This window comes from Diplotaxodon limnothrissa, linkage group LG9, assembly GCF_057381915.1.
Source record: "Diplotaxodon limnothrissa isolate DT_005_m linkage group LG9, D_limnothrissa_male_GT1.1, whole genome shotgun sequence".
Taxonomy (NCBI): Eukaryota; Metazoa; Chordata; class Actinopteri; order Cichliformes; family Cichlidae; genus Diplotaxodon; species Diplotaxodon limnothrissa.
Genome location: NC_140604.1, coordinates 26,730,977 through 26,748,981, shown reverse-complemented (window position 1 = coordinate 26,748,981; position 18,005 = coordinate 26,730,977). Strand labels below are relative to the sequence as shown.

At 40.6% G+C, this 18,005-nt stretch overlaps 1 protein-coding gene across 1 annotated transcript; it reads left to right on the top strand.

Moving 5' to 3' along the window:
• Nucleotides 1–209: 209 nt before the first annotated feature.
• trpa1b (transient receptor potential cation channel, subfamily A, member 1b) lies at nt 210–17,777 on the top strand. Its single transcript, XM_085362410.1, has 27 exons — nt 210–305; nt 726–888; nt 1,058–1,233; nt 1,773–1,880; nt 2,038–2,146; nt 2,597–2,742; nt 3,469–3,605; nt 5,033–5,081; nt 7,878–7,977; nt 8,077–8,177; nt 9,329–9,504; nt 11,625–11,789; nt 11,937–12,051; nt 12,257–12,423; nt 12,841–12,931; nt 13,099–13,158; nt 13,241–13,333; nt 14,570–14,640; nt 14,767–14,923; nt 15,075–15,164; nt 15,403–15,572; nt 15,653–15,782; nt 16,240–16,422; nt 16,605–16,673; nt 16,897–16,998; nt 17,112–17,230; nt 17,564–17,777. Exons 1-27 carry the CDS (start codon nt 210–212, stop codon nt 17,775–17,777), a joined length of 3,357 nt encoding a protein of 1,118 aa, XP_085218536.1.
• The last annotated feature ends 228 nt before the right edge of the window (nt 17,778–18,005 follow it).

Below are 18,005 nucleotides of genomic sequence, written 5' to 3'. Positions count from 1 at the left end.
CATTACGCTCTAAGTTCTTCTAGCTTGCTAAGTAGGCTTGCTCATCTGTGGCTTGATTGAAATTATGGCATATTTCTATCTGTGTTTTCAATCTGCTGCTGTCATGTGCATCAGCTTGCACAGGTGTGAGCGCTGGGGTTCACATGCACACATGTCACTGCTTTCTTTGTTTTTATTAGGGCTCATGTCCACAGAGTCTCAGCTAAGTGATGAACTTCAGCAGGGATGTGGCACGGCAAAACAGTTGTTATACATATGTGATAGAGGATGACGATCCAGGCCTGGCAAATCGAAATATATTTGAGGTGAGGGGAAAAAACTTACTGAAAAAAATATGCATGTCTGTAAAAAACGTTTTCAAAAACTTACTTATTTCTGCCACAAGTATTCACAATATGAGAAGGTTTATGTAACTCGGATTAATCCCAGCCCAGTGTATCCTTAAGGAGGAGGTTAAGGAGGCCTAAACAATTCTAGTATTACATAATAATAATATTACATGAGTTTTCAACGAATTGGATTGTAAAGTCTGTTTTTATACAAAACTAACAAATGGCCGTTATATCATACTCCAGTGATTATATCAGAAGGCACACAAGAATAGTTTGAAATGCCTTCTAGCATAGTGTGTTCTTTGGTAAAACACACTTTGAACAAACTGGAAAGCAGAAAAATCAACTGTTCTGTATTCTTTGTGTTATATTACTCTATATAATATCATCTAGTTGGCTGAGAAGGGTGACCTAGCTCTCCTGGAGAACCTAGTGAAGAAGAGCCCAGAGGTCCTCAGTGAAAAAGATGAATGTGGAGCCAGTCCCCTTCATCACGCTGCTGCAGGGGGACACATCACCCTCATTCAATTCATCTCCACTGTCACAGATGCACAGGGTAAGTGCACCTAAGTCATCGATCACAAGACGCAACACAACATGTTTTGTGACTCGGCGTAATTTCATTTCTAAAGTTACTGCATGGAAGAGGGACATTATTTTTGCATATTATATCTGATACATACACATACGAACCTTTCTGCATATGCTCTTGTATCGTCTCTTAGTCCTGAACAGCTGTGATGAGCAGGGCAATGTGCCCCTTCACTGGGCAGTGGAGAGGAACAAGGCAGAGAGCTGCAAGGCTCTTTTGGACCTGGGGGCTAACCCCAACATCCTCAACACTGCCCTCCTGTCCCCCCTGCACTTGGCTGTCAGCCATGGACACAGCAACCTGGTGGGGGTGAGAAGGCTGATACGGCACAGTTGATGTAATAATTTAAAGGACAGGAAGTGTGTTTTTCTCTTGAATTCCTGTAGTCAACAAGGTCAACGCAGAGCATTCTAGCACTTTATTATACAGCACTCAACTAAGGGTGTAAATCCCCTGTGATGTGATTAAATGTAATTTCTGTGTATGTTATTATATTTAGATGCAAATAGTTAAAGGTAGGTAAACTACAATAAACAGTAAAAAAAAATTGTTGTTTTTTTGCAGGAATTAAAGTAAATTTAAGTAGTGTGATAATTTTAATTACAGTATAAACAAATTTTAAAAAATTTAGCTGGTAATTTAGTCAAATAACAAACAATATTTTCCCACATTACATCTTATGTACTGTACTTTTTGGGGCATTGTGGAATGGCTAAACCTTGTCTTTTTGTGTCTTTATTTAATCTTTATTACGTTGATGTGCTTGATGGATTTTCTATTATTCAATTGCCCGTTTTTACTTATGCTGTACTTTAATTAGTTACTGTTTTTATATCTCTTTCATGAAGGTGCTGTTGTCCTACAGCAGTACAGACTGCAATCTAAAGGGAGACCTTGGAAACACCCCACTGATGCTGGCTTGTTCCCTTAATAACTGTGAGGCTCTTAGCATGTTGGTATGTACGAGGCTCCACATTGTACCGCGTACCTACACCTTACTGCAAATGATAACTGTGAACTCATCATGTAGCTTCCTTTTGCTGCAGCTTTGCTTCTGACAAAAGACCATGTCTCTTTGTTTTGCCTTCTCATCCATTCATATATCCATCAAAGTTAAAGCATGGAGCAAAGCTTTGCCAACAGAACAAGCTTGGCCATTTCGCCATGCACGCTGCTGCCTTCGCAGGTGCGAAGAAAGCCATGGAAGTCATTCTCAAGGCTGGTATGATGAAAGAAAAATGCTATCATCAAAAACTCAAAGTGCTGACAGCAATGAAAATGTTTTTTACAAGGCCAAGCAGCATATTAAGCTGGTAGATTACCCCCCCCCTCCAGATAAGCACTTGGGGTATTTTCTGTAGGCTAGACATCACAAATGATAGTATGTTTATCCACAGTGGGAGGTCTGTTTGGTAACTTTGGTGCTTTTGGACAAAGTTTAGCAAGACCTTAAAATATTTAGGACATTTGTGTGCTGTCTTTTTTTTTTTTTTTTTTGCACAGCCCATGTTAAATATACACATTACTCATTACATCTGCCTGCTAAAAACAAAACAAGAAAGCCACTAAAAGTCAAAGACGGAGTTGGTCATAAGAAACTGCCATTATGGACATTTTCACTGCATTTCACGTTCAAGATATAAAAACAATTTATTGAATTCTGTCCTGACAGGAGAGGAGTTAGGCCACTCGGCTGTGTGCCACATGAACTATTTAGACAAGACCAAGAGCAGCCCCCTGCATCTGGCTGTACGTGGTGGGAATATCGAGACCATCCGCCTCTGCATTGCTACTGGAGCTAAAGTTGACCAGCAACAGGTACTTCTATTATAAAAGATAACAAGATGTAAATCACTACATGGCCTTTTCATAAACCGTCTCAAAAAGACTGGGCATACATTCATTTGATTTTCACCACTGTTTTTACCTACTACTCAGAATGCCATAGCCAGATCACACATTTTGGTTTTCACTCCTACTCTGCCAGATTTGCATTGCTTTTTAAACAAACCTGGATTCCAACACTTGTAAAACACGTTGTCACCAGAGGGTCGCCTTCTTTGTACTGTTAGAACCCGTCAGTCTTATCACACCCATCTGGGAGTGATCGTTATGTCTTGCCCTGGGCTAGTGGCCAGAGCTACATCAGCAGTAGCGAGTACAGTAATAGCTTCGGTTGGCCAAATTGATACAAATTACATCCACTTACACTGTGAAGCTGAGTGGAGTGATCACTGGCCTCCTCCTGCCAGTCCTGGTTATCTCATTAAAGGCTTGTGTTACAGTCCCCAGTGTTCAGCCAAGAAGTCTGGGACTTACTTTGCTAATGTTACACAGAGGAAACTTGCAGGATTTCTTTGTGTGAATCACGCATGAGTATACTTATTCATATTCTGTTTGTGCCAGTTTACATCGCTGCAGGTTTATAAAAATCTCCGCAGGGTTTCTGTATGCAGCAGACATAACTGTGTGTGATGAACTTGTAAATTTGCATCATATTCCGCATTCATCACTTGTAATGTATCCATGTTTGTCGGACTCTAGAACGACAGGTCTACACCGCTTCATTTGGCCTGCACCCAGGGTGCTCTTGAGGTCATCAAACTGATGCTGTCTTCTGTTGAGCGAGTTGAAGATATCATCAATCTCACTGATGGTGCATGTCAGACCCCTCTACACAGGTGGGTCTCTCCTTGTCATTCATTTCCGATGCGGAAATTAGTGCACGGAACAATCCCCCCAGTGTATTTAATCAAATAATTAATCATTAAGGAGAATATACTCAGTATAAACTAAATCAATACTGATCAAGTAAATTTCATTTGACCAGATTCTTTAAGTCTAATGTTTTACATTGTACTTATGTAACAAAATTACATAGAACATTTAAATCGATTCAGATTATTTAAAGTCAGCATTTGGGGCATAAATATTTTTTGAGTGTGTTGATAAAACTTAATAATGCAGCTGCATGTGGTTATGTAGACTTTGTAGGCTGATAGTAGCCATCACAAACTGTCAAAGATGGGCATAGGCATCATAACCACACTCAGTGAGGGGTAGAAACCAAAGGCGCTCGGCCAGAAGACTGTGACAGCAACTTCTTTGCAAATTGCTTTTCTGTAGAATTCAAAATTGGTGCCTTTTTGAAATGCAAATTTCATTGTTGACAAAATGCAAAGCATCCTGACCATGCTGACCCGTGAGAGAGCAGAGAGTTGCTGAGACTCCAGAATGGAAAATAAACAATATCTTATTAACTGTATCTCAGCATTCAATTTTAAATTAATCTCCATAGACAAGAGCACATATATATTCTGTTCCTTGTGCTGAACAGTCAGTGACCGAGAGCACAAAAGGGCAAGTTTCCACTATTTCCTAATTCTAGTTCATAATTTTATTGGTGGACATTGTTTTAATTAAAATGATCTTTGTTGCGATACCAATGAAGTTGTGTAGATATGCAATATTGCAATTGCTACTCATTTGCTTGCTCATGCTATATAAAGACCACTTTATCTGCATCATATCAACAGTAAAACACATCTGCAAACAAGATAATTAGATATAAACTCCTTATGCTTGGCAACGACAAGCCTGAGGAAAGCGATAATGATATAATTACATAATAAAGATTTGCTTCCCATCCACATAGATTTTATCTAAAAGCTATTTGTGTTGGCACTGACAGTAGCAGAACAAAGGACAAAGGTCCTCCCTCTGTGTTTTCATTCTTATTTGGACGCCATTGCTGTGATGTGGAGTGAAATAATACCACAAAAGGCCTTTTAAGCACAATAGAAATATGTCGTCTGGTATCTGGATGATCAAGTATACTTCAGTCCATCATTTAGTTGTGGGGGAAATCATCCACATAAGTCTCTTTCTTAATGGAGAACACAAACACTTAGTCATTAAAGTGTGTCAACAAAGGGAAGCCGTACAACCCTGAAGATAAAAGTGTGACAATAAAGGGAAATCTGGCTATTATGTTGCCGAATGAGAACTAAATCATCCTCACTGCTTATCTGACAGCATGAGTAAGACCTTGACTCACAAAGTAGTGCGCTGAACGGCTGGTTTACAACAACTGTGTTTACTTTTCCAGGGCAACAATATTTGATCACACGGAGCTGGCGGAGTACCTAATTTCTCTGGTAAATAAGACACACATGAATACACACAAATGCCACGCAGCTGTTACACACATGACATGTCCGGTTTTATTATCAGATACAGTGGGGCAAAAAAGTATTTAGTCAGCCACCGATTGTGCAAGTTCCCCCACCTAAAATGATGACAGAGGTCAGTAATTTGCACCAGAGGTACACTTCAACTGTGAGAGACAGAATGTGAAAAAAAAATCCATGAATCCACATGGTAGGATTTGTAAAGAATTTATTCGTAAATCAGGGTGGAAAATAAGTATTTGGTCAATAACAAAAATACAACTCAATACTTTGTAACATAACCTTTGTTGGCAATAACAGAGGTCAAACGTTTACTATAGGTCTTTACCAGGTTTGCACACACAGTAGCTGGTATTTTGGCCCATTCCTCCATGCAGATCTTCTCGAGAGCAGTGATGTTTTGGGGCTGTCGCCGAGCAACACGGACTTTCAACTCCCGCCACAGATTTTCTATGGGGTTGAGGTCTGGAGACTGGCTAGGCCACTCCAGGACTTTCAAATGCTTCTTACGGAGCCACTCCTTTGTTGCCCGGGCGGTGTGTTTTGGATCATTGTCATGTTGGAAGACCCAGCCTCGTTTCATCTTCAAAGTTCTCACTGATGGAAGGAGGTTTTAGCTCAAAATCTCACGATACATGGCCCCATTCATTCTGTCCTTAACAAGGATCAGTCGTCCTGTCCCCTTGGCAGAAAAACAGCCCCATAGCATGATGTTTCCACCCCCATGCTTCACAGTAGGTATGGTGTTCTTGGGATGCAACTCAGTATTCTTCTTCCTCCAAACACGACGAGTTGAGTTTATACCAAAAAGTTCTACTTTGGTTTCATCTGACCACATGACGTTCTCCCAATCCTCTGCTGTATCATCCATGTGCTCTCTGGCAAACTTCAGACGGGCCTGGACATGCACTGGCTTCAGCAGCGGAGCACGTCTGGCACTGCGGGATTTGATTCCCTGCCGTTGTAGTGTGTTACTGATGGTGACCTTTGTTACTTTGGTCCCAGCTCTCTGCAGGTCATTCACCAGGTCCCCCCGTGTGGTTCTGGGATCTTTGCTCACCGTTCTCATGATCATTTTGACCCCACGGGATGAGATCTTGTGTGGAGCCCCAGATCGAGGGAGATTATCAGTGGTCTTGTATGTCTTCCATTTTCTGATGATTGCTCCCACAGTTGATTTTTTCACACCAAGCTGCTTGCCTATTGTAGATTCACTCTTCCCAGTCTGATGCAGGTCTACAATACTTTTCCTGGTGTCCTTCGAAAGCTCTTTGGTCTTGGCCATGGCGGAGTTTGGAGTCTGACTGTTTGAGGCTGTGGACAGGTGTCTTTTATACAGATGATGAGTTCAAACAGGTGCCATTCATACAGGTAACGAGTGGGGGACAGAAAAGCTTCTTACAGAAGACGTTACAGGTCTGTGAGAGCCAGAGATTTTCCTTGTTTGAGGTGACCAAATACTTATTTTCCACCCTGATTTACGAATAAATTCTTTACAAATCCTACCATGTGAATTCATGGATTTTTTTTTCACATTCTGTCTCTCACAGTTGAAGTGTACCTCTGGTGCAAATTACTGACCTCTGTCATCATTTTAAGTGGGGGAACTTGCACAATCGGTGGCTGACTAAATACTTTTTTGCCCCACTGTATCATCAATCCATCTTTGATGTTCTGGCTGAGGGACGGAGGTTCATGGCCCGGTCCATTTGTCCGTCAATGCAGTTAAATTGTCCTGTACCCTTAGCAGAAAAACCAAAGCATAATGCTTCCACCTCCGTGCTTGACTGTGATGTTCTTTGAGTCATACTCAGCATTTCTCCTCCTCCAAACATGGTGTTTATAGTTGATGGCATAGAGCTCGAATTTGTTTTCATCTGACAACACCACTTTCAATCACTAGAAAACTTAAAACGAGGCCATTCATGTAGCTTCTCGAGCAGGGGGACCTTGCAGGTAGTGTGTTACCGTTGATGTTTTTGGTGACTGTGGTCCCAGCTCCCTTTAGATCATTAACCAGTCCCTGATCCAGCACCTTTCTCGTGATCATCCTCACCCCACGAGGCAAGATCTTGCATGCAGTTACAGACCAAGGGTGACTGATGGTTATTTTATATTTCTCCCTTTTCTGAATAATAGCACTGATGGTTTTGTGGCCCATTCAGCCTTGTGCAGGTCTACAATCTTGTCCCTGATATCCTTTGGCAGCTGTTTGGTCTTGTCTATGTTGGTGGAGAAGCTGAAATGGAAGAAAGTAATTCTGTGGAGAGTTGTGCTCTATATACATAACGCATTCAGGAGTATCCGTAATTGTTGGATTGCTGGATTGATTTATTGTTGTTTTTGTGCCAGATGGGTGGCACACAGCCAATCGTATTGCACTCAGTTAGATTCAAATCAATTTATATCTTTTATGTTACTTGTTTGTTCTTGAGTTTTGGTTGATAGTTTGCCTCTCTCAATTAAAATGAGACTACCATCATTTCTTTGTAATTTACTTCATTTAAAATTCAGCATGGGATCAAATTGTTTCCCCACTGTTTACTTCTTCTGCTATCATTACAAAATATCACCTGTTGGTCTGATTTGATGAAGCTAAGTTAATGAAATTTGTTTAAAAGGACTTTTAAATGTGTTCGCTGATCCTCTTAAAACTGAGAATACTGTGGGGGTGTATTCATTGCTAATGTGCACACAATGCTTTTCATTTGTGTGCTAAAATTAAAGAGGTAACTTTAAAGCTATAATGCATTCTATCTTCAGGGTGCAGACATTAACAGCACCGACTGCAAGGGAAACTCTCCTTTGCTGCTGGCTACGAGCTGTGGAGCATGGAAAACTGTGGCTCTGCTGCTGTCAAAAGGTGAGCTAAAGTAAATGACTTCTCCACCAGTAGTGCTCATATAATTTGCCTGATAATAAAGGTTGTAAACACTTATGCAAATGTTAATGATTTTTTTAGGAGCCAACGTTAACGTGAGAGACAAATGTGGCTGTAACTTTCTCCACCTGGCCATTCTGCAGCCAAAGGGCCTGAAAAACCTCCCGGAAGAAGTACTGCAGGTACTGCCAATCAGTCGGTAGCTTATTAAATGCACTGAATGCTGCTTAAACAAAAATGTCATTAAGTGGCTGGAATCTAATTACTGCACTGTCCTTGATCAGCTTGCCTGGAGCCTTCAAAAGTTGCGTGCTTTCAAAGCCAGCTGATCGAAGTTCATTACACTCTCGCCAAAGCCATATAGTCCTTTAAACACTGTGAGCTTTTTCCTGAAGCTACATCACTGTTAAAGACATAAAGACAGACAGTGTGAGAATAGCAGATCACAATAATTTTGTAGTTTCTGTTCGAGTATGGATAACTGTCAATTTTGTCATGTGCATAAAATATAGCATTTCAATTTTTTGCATTGCTTAGTATGCACGTGTTGGCCACTTTGTTAGGTACAGTTTCTAGATTCAACAAGGTGCTGGAAACATTCATCAGAGATCTGGGTCCATATTGACATGACAGCATTACACAGTTTCCGCAGATCTGCTCCCTTCCTCTCACAAATTCTCGACTCTACCATCAAAATACTGCGGAAGAAATTGATATTCATTAGATGTTTTTTCACTCTTCTCTTGTCCAATTTTTGTTGAGCCTGTGTAAATTATATCCTCAGTTTCCTGTGCTTAGCTGACAGGAGTGGGACCCGATGTGGTCCTCTGCTGCTGTAGCTCACCTGCTTGAAGGCTCAACACAAACATACCTCACTTGTAACAAATGATTATTTGAGTTATTGTCACCTTCCTATCATCTCAAAGAAGTCTAGCTATTCTCCTCTGACCTCTGCCATCAACATGGCATTTTCTCTCAGAGAACTGTCATTCACCAGATATTTTCTCTCTTCTCTGTAAAACCTAGAGATGCTTGTGCGGGGAAAATCCCAGTAGTTCATCTGTCTCTGAAACACTCAAACCAGCCCGCCTGGCACCAAAAAACTCATTCAAAATCACTTAAATCACATTTCTTCCCCATTTCTGATGCTTAGTTTGAACTTCAGCAGGTTACCTTGGTCATGTCTACATGACTGAATGTGCTGAGTTGTTGCTATGTGGTTGGCTGATTAGATATGTCGAATAATAAGCAGTTGAACAGGTGTACCTAAGTGGTCGCCTGTGATTGTACAGTAAGAATGAAGTAGATGTGTTCATAATGCATTGGATTTTAGCTCAACAGTGTGAAGGCACTTTTAAGCTGTGAGGATAACGATGGCTGCACCCCACTCCACTACGCCTGCAGACTGGGAATCCACGACTCAGTGAAGAACATGCTGGGCCTCTCGGGGCAACTTGGACTCGCATGCAAGTCCAAGGACAAGAAGTCTGCCCTGCACTTCGCTGCTCAGTAAGACTTAACATAGCATAGATTTTCACTCAGTTACACAAACTTTGGAAATGGATTTGTTCAAACAAATGCAAAGTCATGGCTGTTGAAATTAATCAGATGATATTGACCACTGTATGATGGATGATGTGTAGCATATAAATCATTTCTGTTTGTTAATTTCAAGTACAATTTTTAGCTGTAATATCACCTAGTGCTGTGTGCCAGTGTAACTCCAGTGTTATTGTAAAACACTATATGCAGCTGTTACATCCACACAGAATTTCAAAGGTAGCTATCCATCCATCTGTCCATGCATGTATAAACAAGTATTGGCCTCTTTCCTGCTTTCTTAGTGTTTTGCATATTTGTCACGCTTACATGTTTCAGGTCATCAAGCAAATTTTAATACTAGACAAAGATCATTTGAGTAAATACAAAATGCAGTTTTTAAATAATGATTTTTTTATTAAGGGAAAGAAAAAAGGTATCCAAACCTGTGCTGTGAAAAAGTAATTTTCCTCTAAACCTAATAACTGGATGTCTGTGAAGGTTCTCAGTCATCCAGGTCATCGTAGTCAAAGGAGCTTGCTAAGAAAAGCATCTGGACTTTTCTTTGCAAGCTCCTTTGACTAATAACTGGATGTGCAAGAACTGCAAGAACTGTCTTTCACATCACTGTGGAGGAATTTTGGATCACTCTTTTTTACAGACCTTTTTTAATTCAGTCGCATTGGACACTACCAGCGCCTCGTTTAACTGTGGGTATGATGTTCTTTTTATCAAGTGCAGTATTCATTTTACATATGGGACAAAAACTTTCCAAGAAGTTCATCTTCTGTCTCGTCAGTCCTCAAATAGTCTGGGGGATCACAAAGATGTTTTTTGGCAAATGTGAGACGAGCGTTTGTGTTATTTTTGGTTAGCAGTGGTTTTCACCTTTGAAACCTTTTGCCCAATCTTATTGTTGAATCATGAACTCTGACCCTAACTTAGGCAAGTGAGATCTTCAGTTCTTTAGTTGTTGTTTTGGATTCTTATCTGACCTCCTGGATGAGTAATCAGTGCACCCTTGGAGTAATTCTATTAGGCTAGGCACTCCTGGGAAGATCACCCAGTGTTCCAGGTTTTCTCCATTTGATTGGCTTTGTATTCCTTTCCAAACTGAAGAAGTCAGTGACTTTGTTTCTTGTCTGTTCTTGAGTTTCCTTGGATCGTAGCATGATATGTTGCTTTTTGAGATCACTTTGTCAGACAGGCTCTCTTTAAGTGATGATTTGATTCACTAGTTCTGGCAATAATCAGTCCTGTGTGTAGTTAGGACAATTACTCTTTCCACACAGGGCCAGTTTGGTTTGGATAACTCCCCCCCCCCCCCCCACACACACCTAATAATTGAAATTATCATTTAAAAAGTGCATTTTGTATTTATTCAGGTTATCATTCTCTAATATTTACATTTGTCTTATGATCTGGAACTAAACATAAGCAAAAAACTAAGAAACTTGGAAGGATGGAAATTCTTGTTGGCAGTGTATGTCCATTTGATTTGTAGTCAATCAAATGGACAGACGGATAATAAAACACCATTCCTTACTGTTCAGCTGTATAAAACCTCAATACATTCATGCCCCTAAAAGCTTTTAGAAGATTAATTCAAGTAACATACCTTAAATATTATGTAGTGACCCAAAGGAGCTGTCACAGGAACAGCATTTAATTAGTGAGCCACATGTGAACAAAATGTTACTCACAGTGTTTAATGGGTGGATTTTCAACATTATTATTATAGATTTTTCTATCATGAACACCCATTTCATTAGAACTAGAGGGCAGATGAAGGCCATGCTATGATATCATACCTTAACTCTTACAGAAGCCTCATTCTCTACTGTACAGACAATACTGCTGACCTGCTTAAAAGGTTCAGAGACAACAAAACATAATCTCCCAACTAAATATGTCACTTCTACTTTGTTCTTCTTACCGCTCCTAGCATTTTAAGCCTTTATTGCTACCTAGCCTACAGCCACAGATTCAAACCTGCAACAGTTGCCATGAGTGTCTTACAATAAAATTGTCTACAGGTATGGAGCTCTACCATTTCCCGACAATACAGTGATTTTACTTTTTTTTTTAAGGTATGGCCGCATCAATACATGTCACCGATTATTAGAGTCCATTACTGACTCTCGTCTGCTAAATGAAGGCGATGAGCGTGGCCTGACTCCACTCCATCTGGCCTCAAAAGAGGGACACACAAAAGTGGTGCAACTGTTGCTGCGCAAAGGAGCTCTCTTCCACAGGTAAAGCCAAACACACGTTGTGTGCACAGAAGCATGTACATGTGCAAGCATAAAAAATACACTGCTCAAAAACATTAAAGGAACGTGATGGTTTGAGTGATCGTTTTTTACAGTATACTAACCTGTAGCGAAATGTCCTGTTGACAGTGATTACAAGGGCTGGACTTGTCTGCACCACGCTGCTTCTGAAGGATACACACAAACGATGGATATCCTACTGGCAGCCAATCTCAAGCTGCTGGATAAAACAGATGAGGATGGGGTATTGCTTCCTGTTACTCCAAAACAATTTCACTGTGATCTGTGATATTTATTCTTGAACTAATTAATTTGTCCTGGCGATTTTTATACTAGGGTTATTTTTCCAGTTTAAACGTTAAAACACAAATAATTGCCATTCACTCCGAATAAGTCATCCGCCCCACACTGTAATGAATCTGAGAAGGTGTGTTCTGTTGTACTGACAGAACTCGGCACTCCACATCGCAGCGAGAGGTGGACACGTGGCTGCGGTCAGGCTGTTGCTGGCCAGGGGGGCGGAGATCATCTTAAACAAGAACCACACTTCATTCCTCCATGAGGCTTTGCAAAATGGGAGAAAAGACGTGGTCAATGCTGTAATTGACTGTGAAAGGTATTTTGTCAATAAAAAAACAAATAGAGCATATTAAAGAGCAAAAAGCTTAAATAATTTTTTCATTTATCCGTGCAATATTTAACTCTTTCTTGGATCTGTAAAAACTATGAATCTCCCAAATGTCAGCTACTGATTAGTGGGTTTGTGACAATGAATTTTTTCAGATAGCCCAATCTAATTAGTGAAAGAGGTAGGATAGATTTCTCAAGCTATAAGGGAGCATTTAATCCTCAAGTGACAAACTCACAATCATCAATCACTATTAGGAGTCATGCCATGCCACACAATAAAATGTGGGTAGTAGTGTGAATTGCTATCTGCAGCTGCCTGCAATGTGCCACTGAGAAATATTAAAGTGACTCTACAATCCAGTGGTTATAGTCGTGTCTGTGATCTTATTATTTTTTCTTGCAGGTGTGCTGAAGCTGTAAGTCTGTTCAATCCCGAAAGTAGTCAGCGATGCCCCATACTAGACATGATTGAGTTTCTGCCTGAAACTTACAAGGTTTGCTGCTGGCAAAATAAAGAAATAATAAAATAAAATAAAATCCATGTCATAAATCACTGTATACGGTCATCATAACTCACATCTTTCAGCATTTTTGTGTTGTGTGATCTGTTGTTACTTACTAAAGATTTAATTCCTCGTCACTGTGCCGCTTCTGTCAACAGCATCTTTTGGACCGCAGCATGAGGGAATCTGATGATGACCACAACAGCCCCGATTACCACGTAATCACACAAAACACGCATTAAACATATTGTTTGAAACACTGATCGGGAAAAAGATTAAACAACTCTTTTTGTGGCCTAGATTGAATATGACTTCAAATGGCTCCAAGCTCCGATTGAAGTGAAAGGGCAGATTTACAATGGGAATAAGGTTCAGCCACTGGCCGCTCTCAACGTAAGCAAACCTTTTTGTTACTCTTTTAACAGCTTCAGAATCCAAATGTTGTACTTCCACATGATTCACAAGCACTCAAGCTCTATTTCTGTCATGCATCAGCATCTAATGAGGCTCTGTAGACTTCACCGCTTGCCTTGATAACTTATGGGATCAGGATTGGCCTGTCCCTCCTCAGGGGCAGTGATGACACTTCCTCTATTAATCATTGGAAAGTGACAGTGACAACTACATAGACGCAGTGTGTGGCCTATTCAGAAATGTTTTTAATTTCTCTACATAGTTTAGTGACGATGACACTTTTATAACGACGTTCATTGTGCCTTTTTCCCCCACTCTCTTCCTGCCTTGAAAAATCACAAAAGAACATTCAAGCATCCCTGCTGTGATGCCACCACCAGCACTCTGCCCTTAGCACTCATCAGGAATCAAACTTGTCTGATTGGTTGTTGGCAAACAAATAATAGGCTTCTCCTCTGTTCTTGCTACAACCTCCATGTGTTGTTAACATGGTTTCACCATTACAGACATTCAGCCCACCCTTATCGATATAAATATTGTGAACTAAAAGCTTTTGAGTATGTTACAAGAGAACAGGTCAAGAGAAACACTAGCTGTAGCCTCTAAAATGGCCAAAAAACAGTTCACCTCTGCAAAACATTTTCATCAGGAAACAGAAAATTGCCACCTCCATAAAGGTTGGACATATTATTACAGTGTTACATCTGCATCAATTTCAGCTCGTTGTGCTACCTAAATTGCCAGCAGAGGGTAGTTCAAGCGGGGTTTAATCTGCATGCAAATGTTCACAAATTTGGTGAGTGGCCAAGTCTACCGAGACCTAATAACAGCTTGTGGCAAATCACTGAAGCCAAGATACATTGTGCAATCTTTCCTCCAGTCCTCCGCACAGCAGCCACCCCTTCTTTTCTCGATAGCTTCGCACTATTTGGAAAATTACGACATCTTTCTGTAAATGTTTTAAAAAAATACAGCACCAGTTTACTCCTGCTGATGTCATCGTTTGTTAGGCCGTCAATAACTTGCTGTCAATAAAGAACAGTCAGGGTCAAGAGTCAAGTTTCTCACTGTCTCCGCCCTAAACCCAAACAACAGAGCGGTGGAGCTGGACTATTTCCAGCGCAACCCCTTTGGTTCTGCAGTGAGTACCACTGCTTGTGCAAAATGTGCTGTGTGTACTGACTGTGGGTCATTATTCTGTTACACCTCCTGCAGGCGATGGTGCAGTACAACCGCATCGAGCTCCTCAACCATCCCGTCTGCAAAAAGTATCTGGCAATGAAGTGGTGAGTATTCAGGAGGACTTGGCCCATGACCCATATTTATTTTTACAGATTTATTCACCCTAGTCCAGCTCCAGTTAACATTTTACCTTGACCGTTGGTCCATGGTGTCCTCTGTTTTGTCCACAGGGTTGCTTATGGGAGCATAGCTCATGTGCTCAACATGTTTCTCTATCTGTTGGGCTTGCTGCCCTTAACTCACCTTATAGTGACTCTGAGACCCTCCGTGAACACTAGTGACACGGGCGAGCACAATATCATCATGGTTCCAGTATCTTTCACAGAGGTACTAATGGCTGTTGTGATGAGTAATAATGACTCTGACAGCATTATGAGGAAATTGTGATTGAAAACAAATGATCTGTCGTTCAAATTACTAGAAAAATACATCTTTACAAATGTGCCATTCAAAGTACGTCTCAACATTTGTTTCACAGCAACGTGTGTCCTTGTCCTTCTGCATGGTGATGGTATTGGTTATGAATATCTACTCGATAGGAAAGGAAGTGGTGCAGATATCACAGCAGGTACTGTCCTCTTATGGAAGTGTCATTACCTCACATAAAACATGTGCCCATAAATCTGTGCAGCACTGGGTCTGTGTGGACACACAGGCAATCAAGTGTGATGAATGCGTGCCCCCAGATTTAGATTTACAGCCCCTACTGAATAGCAAAAAGTCAGAATGTCACCTCCATGCTTAAGCTTAGCTGTTAAATTTGAAAAAAAAAAAACCCTGATTTTATTCATCTCGTTGCTTCAAAGCGCTGGAAATACTTCACGGATTACTCCAACCAGAGCGACTGGATTTCAGCCATCTTCTCTATACTGTTCGTCGTCCCCCTCATGATCAATGCAGAGGGTTCTTTACACTGGCAAGCGGGGGCCATAGCAGTTTTAAATTCCTGGGTTGGATTTCTCCTTTATCTCCAGAGGTACTATTCACTCTGACTTAAATCCTCCACTTTCTCATAAAGTTGAGGTCACCAACCTGTTTATTCTCCTGATTCCTCAGGTTTGAGGGAGTTGGCATCTATGTTGTGATGTTCGGGGAGATTATGAAGACACTGGTCCGTATTGTATTGCTGTTCTTCTACCTGATGTTGGCTTTCAGTTTGGCCTTCCATGCCCTGATGCTCAATCAGGTATTAAAAGAACGCAGTGATGCATATAACCATACAATTCCTGCAGGATGAAAGGGTATCATCAGATTTTCAAAATTTTGCATGTATATCAATGATCTCCAGAGGATTCCTTCAGTAACACGCAGACCTTTTTAATAACATCAGGTCACAATTTTTGTAAGAACAGTCCCCTCACCCTTTCTTGTACCATCACACACACCTTAGAAAGCCACCAGAACGCTGTGTTCATGCACCACTGCATATTTTATTGACATGGCTGCTAAAGTCACCTAACTTTAAAACTTCACTGTTGTTCAAAGTTTAGGCCTGCACAAAACACTTGTGGGGATAGAACAATTCTTTAGTGTCCAGGCTGGGTACAGAAATGATTAAAACCTAGGCCATCTGGATGTCTGTTATAATAAAGTGTTTATTGCTAACATGCAATCACACGTTGCTGTTCTTTTTGTATCATTAGAGGGAGTTTAACAGCGTGCCGCTCTCTGTGGTACAAACCTTTGTGATGATGGTCGGGGAACTGAACTACCAGAACAACTTCCTGGATGAGTATCTGAATCATCGACTACCTTTTGGTATCCTGACATACGTCATTTTTGTGGTCTTTGTTCTGTTCATGCCAATCCTGCTCGTGAACCTGATGGTAAGCACACCCTGATCCCCAGCTGCATCTTAAAGTAGTTTATGTGGCTATACATTTGGCTTGTATGTTACTATAATAATTTCTGTTCTAGTGCTTTGACAGCAATTTTATCTAATCATGCTCTTGTCATAAGCTTTGTATTTTTAAAGGTCCTAACCAAAGATTCTTTGATTGTGTTGTAGATTGGTTTAGCAGTTGGAGACATTGCTGAAGTTCAAAGAAATGCTGCGCTGAAACGGATAGCCATGCAGGTTTGTATTAAACCAGGTTAATTTTTTTTAGCATAAAAATTACTTTGGATTTTTTTTTTAATTTGCCTTGTTCTTTTTTTGATGTTGTGGTGTTTTGCTCTTGAGCCATTTTAACAACATGCATGGAACACTGACACATAACAAGATGATATATATGATATCAATGATATATTCCTCGCCCAAAATCGAACCCTTGACTAAATACCAGCCCTTCTGACCCCAGATTGATCTGCACACCGCTCTGGAAGATAAGCTCCCTTATTGGTTTATGAAACGAGTTGACAAAAACTCCATTACCATCTATCCCAATCACAGGTGTTCCAGGGTAAGCTAAAAAAAAAAGAAGAAACAGATGATGTGCAACATGATGATTTATGTCTATAACTTATAGCAGCGAAAGTTTTCTCCTTTATTAAACCTTCACATTTTTGATTGCAGCACTTTCTGAAGAAATTTTTCTATGGTGAAGAGGAAACCAATGAAGTCTGGAATCATCTGCAAGCCAAATCAAAGGCATGCACTTTGATCGAGAATGAGCTCAAAAAGCAGAAGACCAGGTAATGCATGCACATGAAAGTCAGTTTTCATGTTTCTAAAATCATAAAAGTGTGCAAGCTTATTATTGAGGTAATGGATGAGTATTACAGGTACAATGATCTAGACTGTGCATGCTGAAAGCTAAAGTGGGAATTAAGAAAAAGTAGTTTTTGATGCATGAGCGACCCCTACAGATCCCACTCTGTATCTCTGTTTCTATAGTAAGCGCATCAAGTCACCCAGGAGTCTGACCTTCCAGCAGTCTCATTATAAATCTAGGCAAGAGTGAATGAAGTCTGTCACTAAGTGACATGAATTGATTGTTTTGTCTTTGTTTTTCTTTTTCCCTGCAGAATGAAAGAGATGTCATGCCTGCTAGAGAAGCAGCACTGCCTCGTAAAGCTCATCATCCAGAAAATGGAGATCGCCTCTGAGGCTGACGAATATGACGGCCCCGTGAACGTCAGAGGGAGCACGTGGCCCGCTTTAGGTCAGGCTAAACCAAGCAGAGAGACTACATCTCGGTGGGTCCCACTGATGAAGGCCATCGAGGCCAGGCGAAAATGAAGACGATGAAACAACACAAAGTGACAACTAAACTCACTGCAAAGTGAATTGTCTCAAAAGACTAGATCTATATGGCATAAAAAGATATTAAATAGGTATAAATGTAATCACTTATATTCCAATTTAACAGCAGCGTTCACTATTTCCATGTTGTAACAGTAGTAACAGTTAATTATATTGTTATTAACAGACTTGTCCTAACTTGTATGTGGTTCTTGAGACGTTAAA

Excerpts from the sequence above, each read along its gene's own strand:
- trpa1b (XM_085362410.1), top strand. The coding sequence starts at position 210 with ATGAACTTCAGCAGGGATGTGGCACGGCAAAACAGTTGTTATACATAT. Across the intron at positions 306-725 it reads CAAATCGAAATATATTTGAG|TTGGCTGAGAAGGGTGACCT; the intron begins GTGAGGGGAAAA and ends AATATCATCTAG. Across the intron at positions 13,334-14,569 it reads AGCCACTGGCCGCTCTCAAC|GCGATGGTGCAGTACAACCG; the intron begins GTAAGCAAACCT and ends CACCTCCTGCAG.